Source organism: Mytilus californianus, unplaced genomic scaffold (genome assembly GCF_021869535.1).
Source record: "Mytilus californianus isolate M0D057914Y unplaced genomic scaffold, xbMytCali1.0.p SCAF_1, whole genome shotgun sequence".
NCBI lineage: Eukaryota > Metazoa > Mollusca > Bivalvia > Mytilida > Mytilidae > Mytilus > Mytilus californianus.
The window spans coordinates 104926314-104944611 of NW_026262581.1; the positions used below are offsets into that span (position 1 = coordinate 104926314).

Below are 18298 nucleotides of genomic sequence, written 5' to 3' on the forward strand. Positions count from 1 at the left end.
AATGACACAGAAATTAACAGCTATAGATCACAGTACGGCCTTCAACAATGAACAAAGCCCATACCGCACAGTCAGCTATAAAAGGCCCCGAAATGACAATGTAAAACAATTTAAACAAGAAAACTAACGGCCTAATTTATGTACAAAAAATGAACGAATATAACAAATATGCAACACATAAACAAACAACAACCACTAAATTACAGGCTCCTGACTTGGGACAGGCACGCCACATACATGTACATACAGAATGTGTCGGGGTTAAACATGTTAGCGGGATCCCAACCCTCCCCCTAACCTGGGACAGTGGTGTAACAGTACAATATAAGAACGAACTATAAAAATCAGTTGAAAGAGGCTTAACTCATCAGATGGATAAATACAAATACAAGTGGACGTGGTCGGGTAGTTGTAAATCCAAACAACAAAAAGACACTAAGTACAGATCTGAGAGTACTCAAAGTTACTGACAGCTAGTTCAAAGCCACTAACAACTGATAAAAAAATCTTGCATCTAAGACTAAATTATCAATCTGTAAGCTCCCTTTAGAATTTTATAAATTTTAGATTTTACATTTCTGAGTTATGGGGTTTTATTCATTAAAAAAGGGGGGATTTTCCAGTTTTTGTCGAGCCTGCAACTTTTGTCTCAGAAAGCTCGACATAGGGATAGTGATGTGGCGGCGGCGTTAGCTAACTTCTTAAAAGCTTTATATTTTAGAAGGTGGAAGACCTAGATGCTTCATACTTTGTATATGGATGCCTCATGTTACGAAGTTTCCGTCAGCCACATGTCCAATGTCCTTGACCTCATTTTCATGGTTCAGTGACTACTTGAAAAAAAAGTTAACATTTTTTGTAATGTTAAATTCTCTCTTATTATAAGTAGTAGGATAACTATATTTGGTATGTGCGTACCTTGCAAGGTCCTCATGCCCGTCAGACAGTTTTCACTTGACCTCGACCTCATTTCATGGATCAGTGAACAAGGTTAAGTTTTGGTGGTCAAGTCCATATCTCAGATACTATAAGCAATAGGTCAAGTATATATTTGGTGTATGGAAGGACTGTAAGGCGTACATGTCCAACTGGCAGGTGTCATCTGACCTTGACCTCATTTTCATGGTTCAGTGGTTATAGTTAAGTTTTTGTGTTTTGGTCTGTTTTCTTATACTGTATGCAATAGGTCTACTATATTTGGTGTATGGAATGATTGTAAGGTGTACATGTCTAGCTGGCAGGTCTCATTTGACCTTGACCTCATTTTCATGGTTCAGTGGTCAAAGTTAAGATTTTGAGTTTTGGTCTTTTTTTCTAATACTATATGCAATAGGTCAACTATATTTGGTGTATGGAAATATTTTATGATCTATATGTCAGTCGCGCAGGTTTTATTTGACCTTGACCTCATTTTCACAGTTCATTGCTCAGTGTTAAGTTTTTGTGTTTTGGTCTGTTTTTTAGCTCACCTGACCTGAAAGGTCAAGTGAGCTTTTCTCATCACTTTGCGTCCGTCGTCCGTAAACTTTTACAAAAATCTTCTCCTCTGAAACTACTGGGTCAAATTTAACCAAACTTGGTCACAATCATCATTGGGGTATCTAGTTTAAAAAATGTGTCTGGTGATCCGGTCAACCAACCAAGATGGCCGCCATGGCTAAAAATAGAACGTAGGGGTAAAATGTAGATTTTGGCTTATATCTCTGAAACCAAAGCATTTAGAGCAAATCTGACATGGGGTAAAATTGTTTATCAGGTCAAGATCTATCTGCCCTGAAATTTTTGGATGAATCTGACAACCCGTTGTTGGGTTGCTGCCCCTGAATTGGTAATTTTAAGGAAATTTTGCCGTTTTTATACGACCGCAAAAAAATTTTGTGGTCGTATATTGGTATGACGTTGGCGTCGTCGGCGTCGTCGTCGTCGGCGTCGTCGTCCGGCGTCGTCGTCCGAATACATATTGGTTTTTCGCACTCTAACTTTCGTTTAAGTGAATGGATCTTTTTGAAATTTGACCATAAGGTTAAATACCACAAAAGGAAGGTTGGGATTGATTTTGGGGGTTATGGTACCAACAGTTAAGGAATTAGGGGCCAAAAAGGGGCCAAAAATGAGCATTTTCTAGTTTCCAGACAATAACTGTGGAACGGTGTATGGATCTCTCTGAAATTATACTACAAGTTTCCATACCACAAAGGGATGGTTAGGATTTGCTTTGGGGGGTTATGGCTCAAACCGTTTAGGAATTAGGGGCAAAAAAGGGGGAAAAACAAGGTTGTCCTGGTTAATGGACAAATACTTTAGTACAAAACATAATTTAAAGCAGTGTAAGGGAGATAAATCAAATACATCATTGAAATTATCTCCCTTACACTGCTTTTAAATTATGTATAAAGTAATGGTTAATGAACAATAAAGATAATCTAAAACAGTGTAAGGGAGGTAATCCAAATACAACGTTTTGGTTACTTCCCTTACACTGCTTTTAAATTATGTTTAAAGAAATGCATATTTATAAAGGAAGACCAGTAAAAATATCTGCAAATGTTTTCATCTTTTTTTTTTACAAAAAAATCCATATGAAAGATTTGACACTATATTTTTATTAATTCTATTATAAAATAGATTAAGTTAGCACTATGGTAAATTTAAATGGGTAATTATGGTTGCCAACTCCATTGGAAATTTGAATTGAGATTATGACCATATCTTGAGGGAAAGAATTTTTTTGGGGGAAAAAGGGGGGGGGGATAAAAAGAAATTGTGGGGGCCAATTTTTTCTCATTTCAGATTTCAGAAATTAAAAAGAATTATTCTTCAAATATTATTTTTTTTTCAAATTTCAAATATTGAAAAATTTCAAGAAGTAATCTTTAATTGCACAGTATGGCGCATTAGATTTGTAAAATCTTTGATCACATTTATTTATTTGTTATGCCGAATCTAACAGTGTATTTAGATTTTTAATTTTGGGTCCAGTTTTCAAATTGGTCTACATTAATGTCCAAAGGGTCCAAAATTAAACTTTGTTTGATTTTAGCAAAAATTGAATATATGAGGTTCTTTGATATGCTGAATCTAAACATGTATTTAGATTTTTGATTTTTGGCCCAGTTTTCAAGTTGGTCCAAATTGGGGTCCAAAATTAAACTTTGTTTGATTTCAACAAAAATTGAATATATGGGGTTCTTTGATATGCTGAATCTAACCATGTATTTAGATTTTTTATTTGTGGACCCCGTTATCTAATTGGTTCATATTGAGGTCAAAAGGGTCCAAAATTAAACTTTGTTTGATTTCATCTAAAATTGAATTATTGGGGTTCTTTGATATTCCAAATCTAACAGTGTATTTAGGTTTTTAATTTTGGGTCCTGTTTTTTTAAATTGGTCTACATTGAGGTCCAAAGGGTCCAAAATTAAACTTAGTTTGATTTTGACAAAAATTGAATTCTTGGGGTTCTTTGATTTGCTGAATCTAAACATGTGTTTAGATTTTTGATTATGGGCCCAGTTTTCAAGTTGGTCCAAGTTAGGGTCCAGTATTTAAACTTTGTTTGATTTCAACAAAAATTGAATATATGGGGTTCTTTGATATGCTGAATCTAAACATGTATTTAGATTTTTGATTATGGGCCCAGTTTTCAAGTTGGTTCAAATTGGGGTCCAAAATTAAACTTTGTTTGATTTCAACAAAAATTGAATATATGAGGTTCTTTGATATGCTGAATCTAACCATGTATTTAGATTTTTTATTTGTAGGCCCCGCTATCAAATTGGTTCATATTGAGGTCAAAAGGGTCCAAAATTAAACTTTGTTTGATTTCATCAAAAATTGAATTATTGGGGTTCTTTGATATGCCAAATCTAACCGTGTTTTTAGATTTTTAATTTGGGTCCCGTTTTTTAAATTGGTCTTCATTGAGGTCCAAAGGGTCCAAAATTAAACTTAGTTTGATTTTAACAAAAATTGAATTCTTGGGGTTCTTTGATATGCTGAATCTAAACATGTGTTTAGATTTTTGATTATGGGCCCAGTTTTCAAGTTGGTCCAAGTTGGGGTCCAAAATTAAACTTTTTTTGATTTCAACAAAAATTGAATATATGGGGTTCTTTGATATGCTGAATCTAACCATGAATTTAGATTTTTTATTTGTGGGCCCCGCTATCAAATTGGTTCATATTGAGGTCAAAAGGGTCCAAAATTAAACTTTGTTTGATTTCATCAAAAATTGAATTATTGGGGTTCTTTGATATTCCAAATCTAACCGTGTATTTAGATTTTTAATTTTAAGTACCGTTTTTTAAATTGGTCTACATTAAGGTCCAAAGGGTCCAAAATTAAACTTAGTTTGATTTTAGCAAAAATTGAATTCTTGGGGTTCTTTGATATGCTGAATCTAAACATGTGTTTAGATTTTTGATTATGGGCCCAGTTTTCAAGTTTGTCCAAGTTGGGGTCCAAAATTAAACTTTGTTTGATTTTAACAAAAATTGAATATATGGGGTTCTTTGATATGCTGAATCTAACCATGTATTTTGATTTTGGACATTGGACCATAATAGGTAAATTAAAAAAATTCAAGTTCTTAGACCACATTCTTTCTGTGTCAGAAACCTATGCTGTGTCAAATATTTAATAACAATCCAAATTCAGAGCTGTATCAAGCTTGAATGTTGTGTCCATACTTGCCCCAACTGTTCAGGGTTCGACCTCTGCGGTCGTATCAAGCTGCGCCCCAGCGAAGCATTTTATTGGTTATTATCTTGAATATTATTATAGATAGAGATAAACTGTAAACAGCAATAATGTTCAGCAGAGTAAGATCTACAATTAAGTCAACTTGACCAAAATGGTCAGTTGACCCCTTAAGGAGTTATTGCCCTTTATAATCAATTTTTAACCATTTTTCGTAAATTTTTGTAATCTTTTACAAAAATCTTCTCCTCTGAAACTTCTAAGACAAATTTAACCAACCTTTTACACAATCATCATTAGGGTATATAGTTTAAAAAATGTGTCCGATGACCCCGCCCACGAACTAAGATGGCCAACATGGCTTAAAAATAGTACATAGGGTAAAATGCAGTTTTTGGCTCATATCTCTGAAACCAAAGCATTTAGAGCAAATCTGACATGGGGTAAAATTGTTTATCAGGTCAAGATCTATCTGCCCTGTAATTTTCAGACCAATCAGGCAAATCGTTGTTTGGGTGCTGCCCCTGAATTGGTAATTTTAATGAAATTTTGTCGTTTTTGGTTATTATCTTGAATATTATTATAGATAGAGATAAACTGTAAACAGCAATAATGTTCAGCAAAGTAAGATCTACAATTAAGTCAACTTGACCAAAATGGTCAGTTTACCCTTTAAGGAGTTATTGCCCTTTATAATCAATTTTTAACCATTTTTCCTAAATTTTTGTAATCTTTTACAAAAATCTTCTCCTCTGAAACTACGAAGACAAATTTAACCAAACTTTTACACAATCATCATTAGGGTATATAGTTTAAAAAATGTGTCCGATGATCCCGCCCGCGAACCAAGATGGCAGACATGGCTAAAAATAGAACATAGGGGTAAAATGTAGATTTTGGCTTATATCTCTGAAACCAAAGCATTTAGAGTAAATCTGACATTGGGTAAAACTGATTATCAGGTCAAGATCTATCTGCCCTGAAATTTTCAGACCAATCAGGCAACACGTTGTTGGGTTGCTGCCCCTGAATTGGTAATTTTAAGAAAATTTTGCAGCTTTTGGTTATTATCTTGAATATTATTATAGATAGAGATAAACTGTAAACAGCAATAATGTACAGCAAAGTAAGATCTACAAATAAGTCAACATGACCAAAATTGTCAATTGACCCCTTAAGGAGTTATTGCCCTTTATAGTCAATTTTTTACAATTTTTTCATAAATTTTGTAAATTTTTGTAAATTTTTACAAAATATTTTCCACTATAACTACTGGGCCAAGTTCATTATAGATAGAGATAATTGTAAGCAGCAAGAATGTTCAGTAAAGTAAGATCTACAAACACATCACCATCACCAAAACACAATTTTGTCATGAATCCATCTTTGTCCTTTGTTTAATATGCACATATACCAAGGTGAGCGACACAGGCTCTTTAGAGCCTCTAGTCTTAAACTATAAGCAATAGGTCAACTATATTTGTTGTATGGAAGAATTGTTAGCTGTACATGTCTGCCTGGCATGGTTCATCTGACCTTGACCTCATTTTCATGGTTCATTGGTCAATGTTTAGTTTTCTTGGTTAATGTTAAGTTTATGTGACAGTTGTAATAAAGCTTTATATTAAGGACTATCAACATGATATCAGTGATTAGTAAAGAAGGCGAGACATTTCAGCGTGTGCACTCTTGTTGGACAACAACTCAAAAATGCTTTAAGCAGTTCGCATGAAACTTTGGTAAATTATTTATAGCTATTGATGTAATCTCCCTATAGATTTTCATAAATTTCAAATATGACATTGAGAAGAAATTGAACTTTATTTGTTTATAGTCTGGCAACAGATTTATTAAGTATTGCGCAACAGCACAGTGTATTGCACAACAGCAAGAAATCTTTAATTGAATATAAATTCAATTCATATAACCGATTTCAAGTTCTTTGACTACATTTATTCAGAAACTATAATATGTCAAATATTTAATTACAATCCAAATTCAGACCTGTATCAAGCTTGAATATTGTGTCCATTTTTGCCCCAACTGTTCAGGGTTGGACCTCTGCGGGTGTATCCAGCTGCGCTCAGCGAATCAGTTTATTTCTTAATTAAGAACTCTTTTTTTCATTCATAAATTACTTTAAACTTGGAAATATAATTTTGCTTGGAGTTATAGTTTCTTAAAAAAGTATTGTCATTGAAAGAGTTGACATGTTGCAATGTACATTTATTCTACATAGTTCTATGGTACCAAATCAAAAGTTTATATAAAAGAAAGAAGTCAAAGGTTTCCCATCATAGTTAAGTTACATACATTTTTTTTGTACCTGAGGTCGTTGAATATAGATCATTATATAAATAAGGAGATGTGTTATGATTGCCAATGAAGCAACTATCATCCATACTTAACAGTAACAAACCACATTTGCAGAGTTGAATAAAATACAGTTGATAACATTTTCTTATTACTAAAAAGAAAATGCCTAACTATTTTAAACAGTATTTGAATATCAATTATATGGTCATTTTTATAAACTTCCTGTTACAAAACTTTGAATTTTTCGAAAAACTAAGGATTTTCTTATCCAAGAATAGATTACCTTAGCCGTATTTGGCACAACTTTTTGGAATTTTGGGTCCTCAATGCTCTTCAACTTTGTACTTGTTTGGTTTTATAACCATTTTGATCTGAGCGTCACTGATGAGTCTTATGTAGACGAAACGCGCGTCTGGCGTATTAAATTATAATCCTGGTACCTTTGATAACTAATTTGACTATAAACATAGATAAAAAAAGGTACAAACTGGACATAATGCACTAGTTCATAAACAAGTGAGAACAATCACCTTCATATAGTGCTCAGAATATGACATTCATATAACTTGTTCAATATCATTAGAGAACTCTAAATCTTAAATACTGAAAGCCACCTCTGATAAGTACACTGTACTATGCAAGATAATGATATAACTGGACTAAAAATACACACAACCTGTAATTAACTGCCTTTACAGCGCTTTCGCGCTTTGATTTCTTTTTCTTCTTGTTTTTGGTGTATTTTTCCTCTTCTTCTTTTCTGTGGTTTTTTTTAGTAAACTTTATTGAATATTTCAACTTATGAAAATTAGCAACTGCAAAAGCAGATGATATATTTAGTATAAAAACAAGGAGCAATTTTAAAAGTATCTTGAGCAAATACTAGAAAATTGGAGAAGGATAAAAAGTTATATAAAAAAACAATTGTTGACTTTTGATTTCAGTTGATACAATGATTTATAAACCCCAGAGATATGACATTCACCCTCGGTCATTGTCCTCGGTGAATATCATATCTCTGGGGTTGATAAATCATTGTATCAACCTCATCATAAGTCAATAATTGTATACTATTTACCAGTGCACATGATGCTATGCTGTCTGTTTTTTTTTTTAGATATGATCAATATGATGAAATTAACATATAATCCTTTGTGTTGTGGCTGGCTGTTTAAGGCAGGTGATCCACTCGCAGCTTTAGCAATGTAAGTAGACATTTTTTGGCTAGTAAATATGTTGGTACATATAGAAACAGATATGCACAGTGGTGGAATAATGGGGGATGGGAGGGGTACCTCCCCCCTTTGATCAGAAAAAATAATCATTCTTGACATAGAATTGTGTTTCAGGTTGAGATGATTGAAGCTTTCAATTTCAGAAAAAGAAACTAAAATTAGGCATACATTTAAGTAAAAAAAGATATAAGAATTTATGTTAATTCCTGATATTGAAAAAGTAGGTTAAGTAGTGATTTGGTCCAGTTCAAAAAGGTCATAAACAGTTTATTAATATTCCAAGTGTATTAGATTGAATTATATGAGTTCTGCTTTACATGACAATGTGTAAATTACCTAGAACCTGTCAAAACTGTCCTGTCTTGGAATCTTCAAAATGATTGTATTTCTTTATTGTGGTATATTGATGACTATCAACAACAACAAAAAAAGTTAACAGAAAATAATGATTTACTAATACAGAATGTCATGTTATTTATCATGTTAGTTTTCCCTTAGTCTGTGTATGAAATCATGATCTGCTTTCTAATTCATTACACGTAAATATTACAGATCAGATAAAGACAGTGGCTGTATTTACATTTATGATGGACGAGGGGGAAATGATCCAATACATAAAATAGAGAAATTACATTATAAACCTGTGATTATTATTAAGGTAAGAGGACAGTATTTCATTTGATTGGATTGTGTAATAAAGAATCTTGTTGATAAACATACATTAGAATGTCTCATCTAGGGAAATATTAAATTAACCAATTTATGATTCAGTTTATACTTTCATCAGTCATAATTTTAAGTACAGTTTACACCAGGTATTATCAGATTACATGACTATGATTTGAGAATCTTGGTCCACAATTAAAACTATAAAATCTTCAATTTATGAATATTTGTATCAAAAGAAAACAGAATGAAATTCCATGTTGACATGCTGATGACATATCTTAGTTGATTTCATAATGACCTCTAAATCTTTATTTACATTTAATTGAAGATGATATTGAGTTTTTTTTGTTTTTTAAATCAGTCTAAGAGAGAATTTGTTATTCATTTAGATGTTTGAAATTGCAAGAATCTAATGAAATAATGTTGTTCATTAAGATTTTATTTTCCAATATGAATTTAGATAGCCATTTACACCTTATTAAAGTATTGTGTGTTATGAATTTATATGGCTGTTTACACCTTATTTTAGAGATAACTGTATTGTATTTGAAGCTTTGCGGACGTCCATCGGTATTTTTACTATCGCAAATTTAGTTTACCTGGCGACGCATAGCGGAGACAGGTAAACGGGTATTTGCGACAGTAAAACTACCGATGGACATCCGCAAAGCTTCAAATACAATACTGTTATCTCTATTCTAATGCAAAATAGACAAATCATTCAATTTTAGTCATTATTTCTGTGTTAAATTTTCATTAAACGAAAATTCCGCGAAATGATGTTATCTTCTTTGGCGCCTAAACTAGGTGACATCATAGGTGTGCTTCCGGCATCAAACGTAAACACCGGGCGTTTTCTGGGTTCTTGTCCGCTTCAAAATGTAATAAAATTTGGTGAAAAGAAGATTTGTAGGTCCAAATGTGAGTTTTTGTGCTTATTATTGGAGAAATTACATGTCAATATATTCTGGAATTCAAAATGTCGGCTTCCTTAGTTACAGACAGGGAGATTGAGAATTTTACGCTTGTCGTCATCCAATCAGAGCCATTGATACAAACTAGTTGCATTAGAATTAAGGATTGTGTGTTATGAATTTAGATAGCCATTTACACCTTATTTAAGGATTGATTGTTATGAATTTAGATAGCCATTTACACCTTATTTAAGGATTGATTGTTATGAATTTAGATAGCCATTTACACCTTATTTAAGGATTGTGTGTTATGAATTTAGATAGCCATTTACACCTTATTTAAGGATTGATTGTTATGAATTTAGATAGCCATTTACACCTTATTTAAGGATTGATTGTTATGAATTTAGATAGCCATTTACACCTTATTTAAGGATTGTGTGTTATGAATTTAGATAGCCATTTACACCTTATTTAAGGATTGTGTGTTATGAATTTAGATAGCCATTTACACCTTATTTAAGGATTATGTATTATGAATGATTTTCTTTGTTTTACAGTACAATATACAGTATAATGTTACAGTATCTGTAGATAAGAGTGGAATGTTAGAATATTGGACAGGACCAAAGCGGGACTATTCATTTCCTAAAAATGTAGACTGGGAACATAAAACTGATACTGACCTGTATGAGTTTGCAAAGGTTGCTATTATTTAGTAGACAAAGGTGTTATTTGAATTTGATAATTAAAAAGTTGACCTGTATAACCAACACATACATTAACATTTTACTACAAAGTTAAATCATGTATTTAATGGGTTTGGTTTCACATTTGTATTGTAATTTTTGCAAATTTTAGATATGTTGTAGATCAAAATGAGATCAATGAAAAACACAAAATATAAGATAGGTTAGTGTGCTTGTTTTTTTTTTAAAGAAAAATTAGGCTCAAAGTTAGGAATTTATTTAATTATTGAAACTTTCTGACAACTTCAAGATTTCCTAAAACTGGTATATTCAGCAATAAGATAGCCAACTATCAGGAAAAATAAAATTACATGTCATCAGTTTTGTTTCATTTCAAATTGTTGGAAGTTGTAGACCTTTATTGAGCAGTTTACAAGATTCTTTTATTAATATTTTCCTAATATTTTTGTATGATTTGGGTTTAATTATGCTTTTTGAAGAAAAAAATAATGAAAAGTATGTGTTATCTATATATTTTAGAGAAAAAATTGTTCCTGAAAATTTATTTCCCAATTGTTGCCTCATATTTTGTGGGAAATCACTTTACAAAGTTCAGAAAAAATAACAACATCCCAAGTCAAATACCAAATTCCGAACAAATTTGAGCAATGCAGTTGACGAAGTAAATATATTTGTCTTCTGTCTCATTTGCTTTACGATTCATTTGATTGGTGATTTTATACAGTACTTTATTTTTCAGATTTTTAGTCCTATGATTAGATTCTTTTACTGTGCCATTATCATAAACAAAACTTTCACTAATGAGACATTTTCAAATGTTAATTATGGTTTCGAAATTTATCTTGTCTGAAAATTGATTGACTTTCGTTAAGAGGGTATGCATTTACCACTAAGAAGAAGATAATGATTTAAAAATTATACAGAAATAAGATAATTATGTTTTTTGTCCCTTCAGATGATTCAGCTGAAAGGTTCATTTTTTAATTGAATTCTTATGTATTTACAGCTTCAGATCTCAGTCTTTGACATATGTTTCTCACCTGATGGGAAATTATTTGCAACTGTATCCTCTGATAGAAAGGTAAAGTAAAACATAGATCATTGTTAAGTAACTTTATACCCATATGTTAAAAGACAGTTATATAGATCTTATTCTAATACAAAAGTACTGGATGGCAGAACAAATCAGTAACTACATATACAATGTAAGGAAACATTTTCCTAACAAAAAATGAAAATTAAGAAAAATTGACAAGGAAAATTCAAATAAACTTAATCATTCAATATGTTAATAAAACAGAAACGATACTAAATATTTCATCATGTCCAAGTTGTATTTATCAGTAATAAGAGCAGCATTCATGCTTAAGACTTATAATAAACAAGAGGCTTCAAGGAGCCTGTATCAATGACATGGTGTCTATGTATATTATTGACTAGTGTTCTTGTACATTTTAAAAATTTTAACAAGAAAAGATATATTGTTCCAAATTGTAAGGAGCCAGAAGGCTGTTTTCATCAATCACATTAAGTTTCAGAACATTTCATTTCTTACCATGTTGTTTCATAAAAAAATATTTTTTGGAAATTGACAATCAGAACAAATGTTTTCTCTGGTGGTCATTTTTTTTCATTAGACCAATGCTGATCATAAGTAGAGAACGCTCTATCCATCGTCCTTGCCATTACGGGATAAAATTGTTGACACAATTTCAAAGAAGAGAAAACACATTTGATTTTCAATCAGGTTTCAATGGGAACTATGTACCACCAATGCCTCCATGTTTGCCACATGATAAACATTAAATGAGGATTGTTTGTAGTGAGTCTTCCAATCATCAATCCTTTCAAGTCATAAAACAATATGCCTTGTAGTTTCAGAGGAGATTCAGAAAAATTGGCCAATCAGATACCCATGTTTATAATCCAATAAGATCCAAATGAGGATAATTTATAGAGAACTTTTCATACATATTTTCTGCAAAGTTTGCTTTAAATTGATCAAGAGGATTCATAGAAGATGAAAAAGTAATTTTCCATTGGATATCAGTTGAAACTCTGTGCAACCTTGATCAACATTAAATATGATTGTTTGTAGACTGTGCTCTAAATAGCAAACCCCATAAGTTTCAAAACATTTATAGCTGTCTTCATATACAAAATGTTAGTAATCATAATCAGTTTTTTGTTTTTACAGGTCAGAGTATTTAAATTTTTGACTGGGAAGTTGTCCAAAGTTTTAGATGAATCTCTCCAACAGTTCACAGAATTGCAGCAGGTATAAATTTTGTGTGTGATTATTTTCCATCTCTAGTGACTCAACTGAGAATGTTTTTTTTTAGTTGAGTAGAGTGGGAAATTATGACATCATAAGTCGAAATCATGTCTGGGAAAATAGCAATAAACAGATTATCTATGGTCTTTCAACTCTAGGAAGTTGCACAGAATCTTATCTCAGGGCTTTCTCCCTTTGATGAGATTATAGCTGAGAGAATCCCTCTCATTTTCTAAACTATAGATAACCTATAGGTATTGTAAATTTAGAAATTTTTGCGATGTTTTATTTTTGCGAAAAATTGTTATAAGATTGGTTTCACAAAAATAGGAAGTTGCATGTTAATAAATGATTGCATAATATTTATGCAGAATTTTTTATCCATTGTTTAACAATTGCAATAATAAATGCACACACACATTTTTGTTTTGGAATTAAGGTCATGAAAAAACTTGTACAAGTATAGAAACTTTCAAGTCATCTAAAAATGACTGAAATTGTGTGAAAAAAATTCTGAAATCCTTGCTTCATATAAAGATAAGTAGATATGGTATGAATGCCAATGAGACAACTATCCACCAAAGTCCATATGAAATGGATATAAGCAATTATAGGCAACTGTACAGCCTTCAACAATGAGAAAAACCCATATCGTATAGTCGGCTATAAAAGGCACAGACATGAAAAATATGAAACAATTCAATTGAGAAAAGTCTGGTTTTCACACGTTGTAAAGGAATTTGACTGTCAGATGAATATATACTCCATATCTAGGAGATAAAGATCAATTGAGATAACTGATAAGCAGTACAAATTTTAAAATTCTTGATATTTTGAATGTGGAACCCTCAAAGATTTGTTGCAAGGGTTCTTAATGTGCACTCTCTCCACATAAGGCATTGGATTAAATGTCCCCATTCTGACTGGGTAGTAGTATAAAAAGTCACACACTGGCAGTTTTACATCTACAATGGATATTATTAATGAATCAGTTTGAATTAGCTTTATTTGACAACAATATGTGGATGAGCATATATTATCAATTAATAGTTATGTTTTGTAATGATTTAGATAATATAAGTACTTAAAAACTTTGTATGTGTTGATTACAGATGAAACAGCAGTTACCAAATATGGAGTTTGGGAGGAGATTAGCAGCAGAAAGAGATCTAGAAAAGTCTGAAGCATTTCATTTATGTAACATTAGTAAGTGAGTGTTATAAGTTGGAAAAAGAAAATATTTTTCATCCATGTTAGTCTTTTAATTCAATAGAACTATATCTACTTTGTTTCTTACCTATTTCATACCTATGCATATTACTTAATTTACTCTGCAATACTTGGATATGTTTGGTTAGGGTAATGCACAGTTTATCAAGTCCCAATATTTGGAAAGTGCCATATTATATGAATGTAAAAGAACCTCTGTAATAACAATCATATGGTCTGTAGATGGCCTGTTATAGGACAAACCTTCAAATTTATTCCAAAATGACAATGTTTTACCAGTACCAATCAAGATTCTCAAATAGTTCTTAACTGCTGCTCATTTTATTTTTAAGAACCTATAGATTGGTTTATTGTATAATTTATATACCTCCTTTAAGATGCCAACGCTTTTTTTGGTGCACGATAATAACAAGACAATCAAGCCTCAAAATGATCACAACAATATTTAAAGTGGAAACTGATCTGTTCTACACCAGTAAAAACCCAGAAGAATAACAAGTAGACTTTTTGACTATATCACTGTAATTCAGGCCTGGATTTTGTTCCAAATATGGAAAATAGTAATGGTTGGCATCTATGCATCATGAATATGCAGAGTAGGCTTGTAGTTGAATAATTTGTCTGTGAAGGGTGATATTTCTTCCCGCAGAATATTACATTGGGAAACTAAAACATAAAAAATGAACTGAGTATGGTAGTCTAGTTTAAATCTGGATGTATTATATCTCACTGACATTTTTATGTCCAATAAATGCATGTTAAATTTGAAACTGGCTGTTAAGTAGCAATCTAGCAATCCATCAATCAACTATAGTTGGAAGATAGAAAGAACCCTTTTATACTGTTTAGTTTCTGTTTTTCAGTATTTGATGAAAGTGGGAACTTTATTTTGTATGGAACCATGCTTGGAATAAAAGGTAATGTATTTAATGTATTTCTTCTTCTAAAAGTAACCATTTATATCTGGTCTGTGACCAATCTGATTAAAATCAGATCCTTCACTTTGCTTGTCACTTATGTAACATCTCAAACCACCCAATAAGGGGTCGTGTTCTGATGACCTTTTATGCAAATCTTTAATCAACCAATCATTTTGTGTGACATGCTTGCACTTTAAGGTAGATTCATGGTATACCACCATCTTGTACAATCGCAGTACACAATCGGTCTAGATCTTTGTCCAAATCTGCAAAATTGGAGACATATAGGCAATTCATAGGTTAGACTGTTTATTTAATGAAAGAAAACTTGGTGATTTACTGTATTATACAAAAGGTTTAAATAAATACCAAATAATTGTGTTTTTATAATCATTTTTTCAACTTGGCCATTTAAGGGGAGATAACTCTTTGAGTACAAAATTTATACTGGACTGATAGGGAAATTTTAATTTTTTACTTGTAGCAAGAAAACAAGTTCGGTGACACCATTTTTTGGAAAATGACGCTATCAGCTGCATGTTTCCGATACCATTGACCAGAACTAACGGAAGTTGATTATGCCTCCGCCTACCGCACTCGGTTTCATATTTACTATTTTACATACTATTACTAACTGGAATCTGCTTGTATTACGCTACACTCGAACAAAGTGTTGTAGTCGGACGGGAACCAGTTTACATACGTTATTTTATTTACCAAAAAGATATCTTGACCTGTCCATATGTTTTTTGTTATTAAATGGTATTTGGAGCTATCCCTTTGTTATATTTTTCATATTTATTCGAGCTTTCACTTTTATGCACATGTCTTACAATCGTAAACAATCGGTATGTATACATGATAAATAGATCCGTTTTGTTATGGTGTTGGACTTTTTACCCTCCAATGATCAGCAATCGCTAGACAAAATAGTTCTCCTAAATAATGTCAGCCTTTCGTGCCATTTCTACTTTACAATCATTAAAAAAGTAATAGCCGGAATCATTTTGATATACATTGGATAGAAACTGGTCTTTATCCAGATTTACGAAGATTTTAATAATCGGAAATTAGTAATACGGTTACACCCACGCGGTGCGTATGAATCTTTGTTTACAAAGTTATAGCAGCAGAGTCTGTAACTGTATCATTATTAATTAACTACACTGTTATTGAACTTAATATGATGAAAACTGCATATGCAATATAAGATGTCAACTCGGCCAATACAGATTTTTTTCCGTATTGGCCGAGTTCTGATCCGGCCAAAACAGGATTTCGGAACATCTCTAGTTTTTAGATCGTAAGTCAGGATAAACTCAAACTGAAAGTAAACAGTTGTTTGTACGACGCAGTTTTTATTTACTCACCATAAACAAGCTGAAACGTTCAGTATGGCATATATTTTAGGTTAAAGACGGTCCCATTCATTTGAAAAGCATTTTGAAAGTAGACGATGGAATTATTTCAGGTTTGGAGAACGAGTAAATTATCACAAAGTTCATTTCTTGACGACCTCATAATTTCATCATGTCGATGGTACAAATCGATATTTACTGTTCACTTTCGCTTCTCATGTTTTGTAAACGGTCTTTTATTTTTAAACCCGAACCAGGCATATGCATTCTGTAATTGCGCAAATCTTCGTTCTTTGGTCAATTGGCTTATGGATAGTTGTATCAATTTCAACTCTTACATTATTTTTTTAAAAATATATTTGCATTACACATGCAATGGCAGTACCTTTCCAATTACTATTTATGTGTTGTGTCTAAATTAAAGTTGTAACACTTTATAGTGACTGGAAAGGGTAGATAAATTCATCAGATGAGAACAGGCTGAAGATACATGGAAACGGCACCAAATCATTAGATATTGCATCTTATAAAAAGAAACTGAGATTTGGATAGTTCCACTTCAAGGTAAAAATGTTTATCTCTTGTGAAATGGAATAAAAAAAATATTGTAACACTGTAGTTAATTAATAAAGATACTATTACATGTATTTCTGTATTGGCCTTATTGTTGGTCCTCGGCATGCAGTACACCAAGACATGACCCAATAACAAAGACAATACAGAAATACTTACGTAATAATATTATAGAATGACAGTATGGTTCAATAGCGGGAATCAGCCCCTCAACTACTTTTTACATAAATATTAACTTCTGGCTTCAACTCCTTGTTCGTCTTGTCTGGAGATCTTGTTGTAGTTCCAGTTAGGCAAGCATTTTAGAGACGTATCCGATCCATCCTCTCTTGACTTGTAATTTCTGGTGATAGATTTTGCCGCTTGACGTTGTATCCTTTCAAGCTTGTTTTTTTTGTTACCGTGTAGGGATCCCATACTATGGCTCCATATTAAATTGTAAGATCCATTCCTAAAGGTCTAGATCATTGTTCTAATCTGACACAAATTTCAATAACTGGAATGCTACCCAAGTTGAATATATGGTGACCTACTAGAACAGCATTATAACTATTGAAATTGTGTTTAATACCATGATTGTTCAATGTCATTAACTTAAATGGAGACAGACATTTGACCCGAAAGGTGGTGTGGGAGTGCAAAATCAAAAACTAACTAACTATGATATATGGTTAAAGAATGAATATCAATTACATGGGTCAACATGGTCAAGGGCAGAGTTGTTATGAAATAACAATATGGCAGAGAAGTGGTTTCAAGTTTCATATAAAGCGACCTGACTGACATGAAATAAAAAATCAAAGGAGTATCCCTATTTGTCTAATCTTCAAGGTGAAATAAAACTAGTAAAACAATATTATACTATTGTCTAAATCTACAGAAATATTATTTGCTTCAAGTAACAGAAATAACTAGGTCACTAGTAACTTATTTAATGAGTACATGTATGTGGGGTATAAGAGCTTGATAACAACAGGCTCTTCATAATCATTTGGTTTGAAAAGGATACTAGTAGTCTATATTCTTGATTTAGAAAAATGTAATTGCAAGACAAAAATCACATTACTTGGAATACTTTAGATCATTCAGGTAGTCTTTATTTATATGTACAAAAGAACAGCCAGTAGTCATTGGATAGTGTAGATCATTCAAATAGTCTTAACCTATTTATTAGTACAAAAGAACAGCCAGTAGTCATTGGATATTGTAGATCATTATGGTAGTCTTGACCTATTTATTTATAGAAAAAAACAGCCAGTAGTCATTGGATACTGTAGATCATTCCGGTAGTCTTGACCTATACATTTGTACTAAAAAAACAGCCAGTTGTCATCTTCACATAACACACACATATACGAATATCAATTATATGCTTACGAGACATGTTGGAATGTTAAACT

The 18298-nt window shown here is 32.1% G+C and overlaps 1 protein-coding gene and 1 long non-coding RNA gene across 4 annotated transcripts in view; both read left to right on the top strand.

Moving 5' to 3' along the window:
• LOC127728674 (peptidylprolyl isomerase domain and WD repeat-containing protein 1-like) overlaps positions 1–18298 on the top strand; it is a 43863-nt gene that overhangs the window by 15473 nt on the left and 10092 nt on the right. For all 3 annotated transcript variants that reach the window (XM_052236285.1, XM_052236292.1, XM_052236300.1), the window contains 7 exons: positions 8132–8219; positions 8802–8907; positions 10393–10536; positions 11549–11623; positions 12740–12820; positions 13930–14023; positions 14911–14964. In XM_052236285.1, coding sequence (XP_052092245.1) covers positions 8132–8219; positions 8802–8907; positions 10393–10536; positions 11549–11623; positions 12740–12820; positions 13930–14023; positions 14911–14964 — 642 coding nt within the window. The remainder of the gene's footprint in view (positions 1–8131; positions 8220–8801; positions 8908–10392; positions 10537–11548; positions 11624–12739; positions 12821–13929; positions 14024–14910; positions 14965–18298) is intronic.
• On the top strand, positions 1460–6152 carry LOC127728883 (uncharacterized). Its single transcript, XR_007994402.1, has 2 exons — positions 1460–5158; positions 5661–6152. It is a non-coding gene; the product is annotated as an uncharacterized LOC127728883 (long non-coding RNA).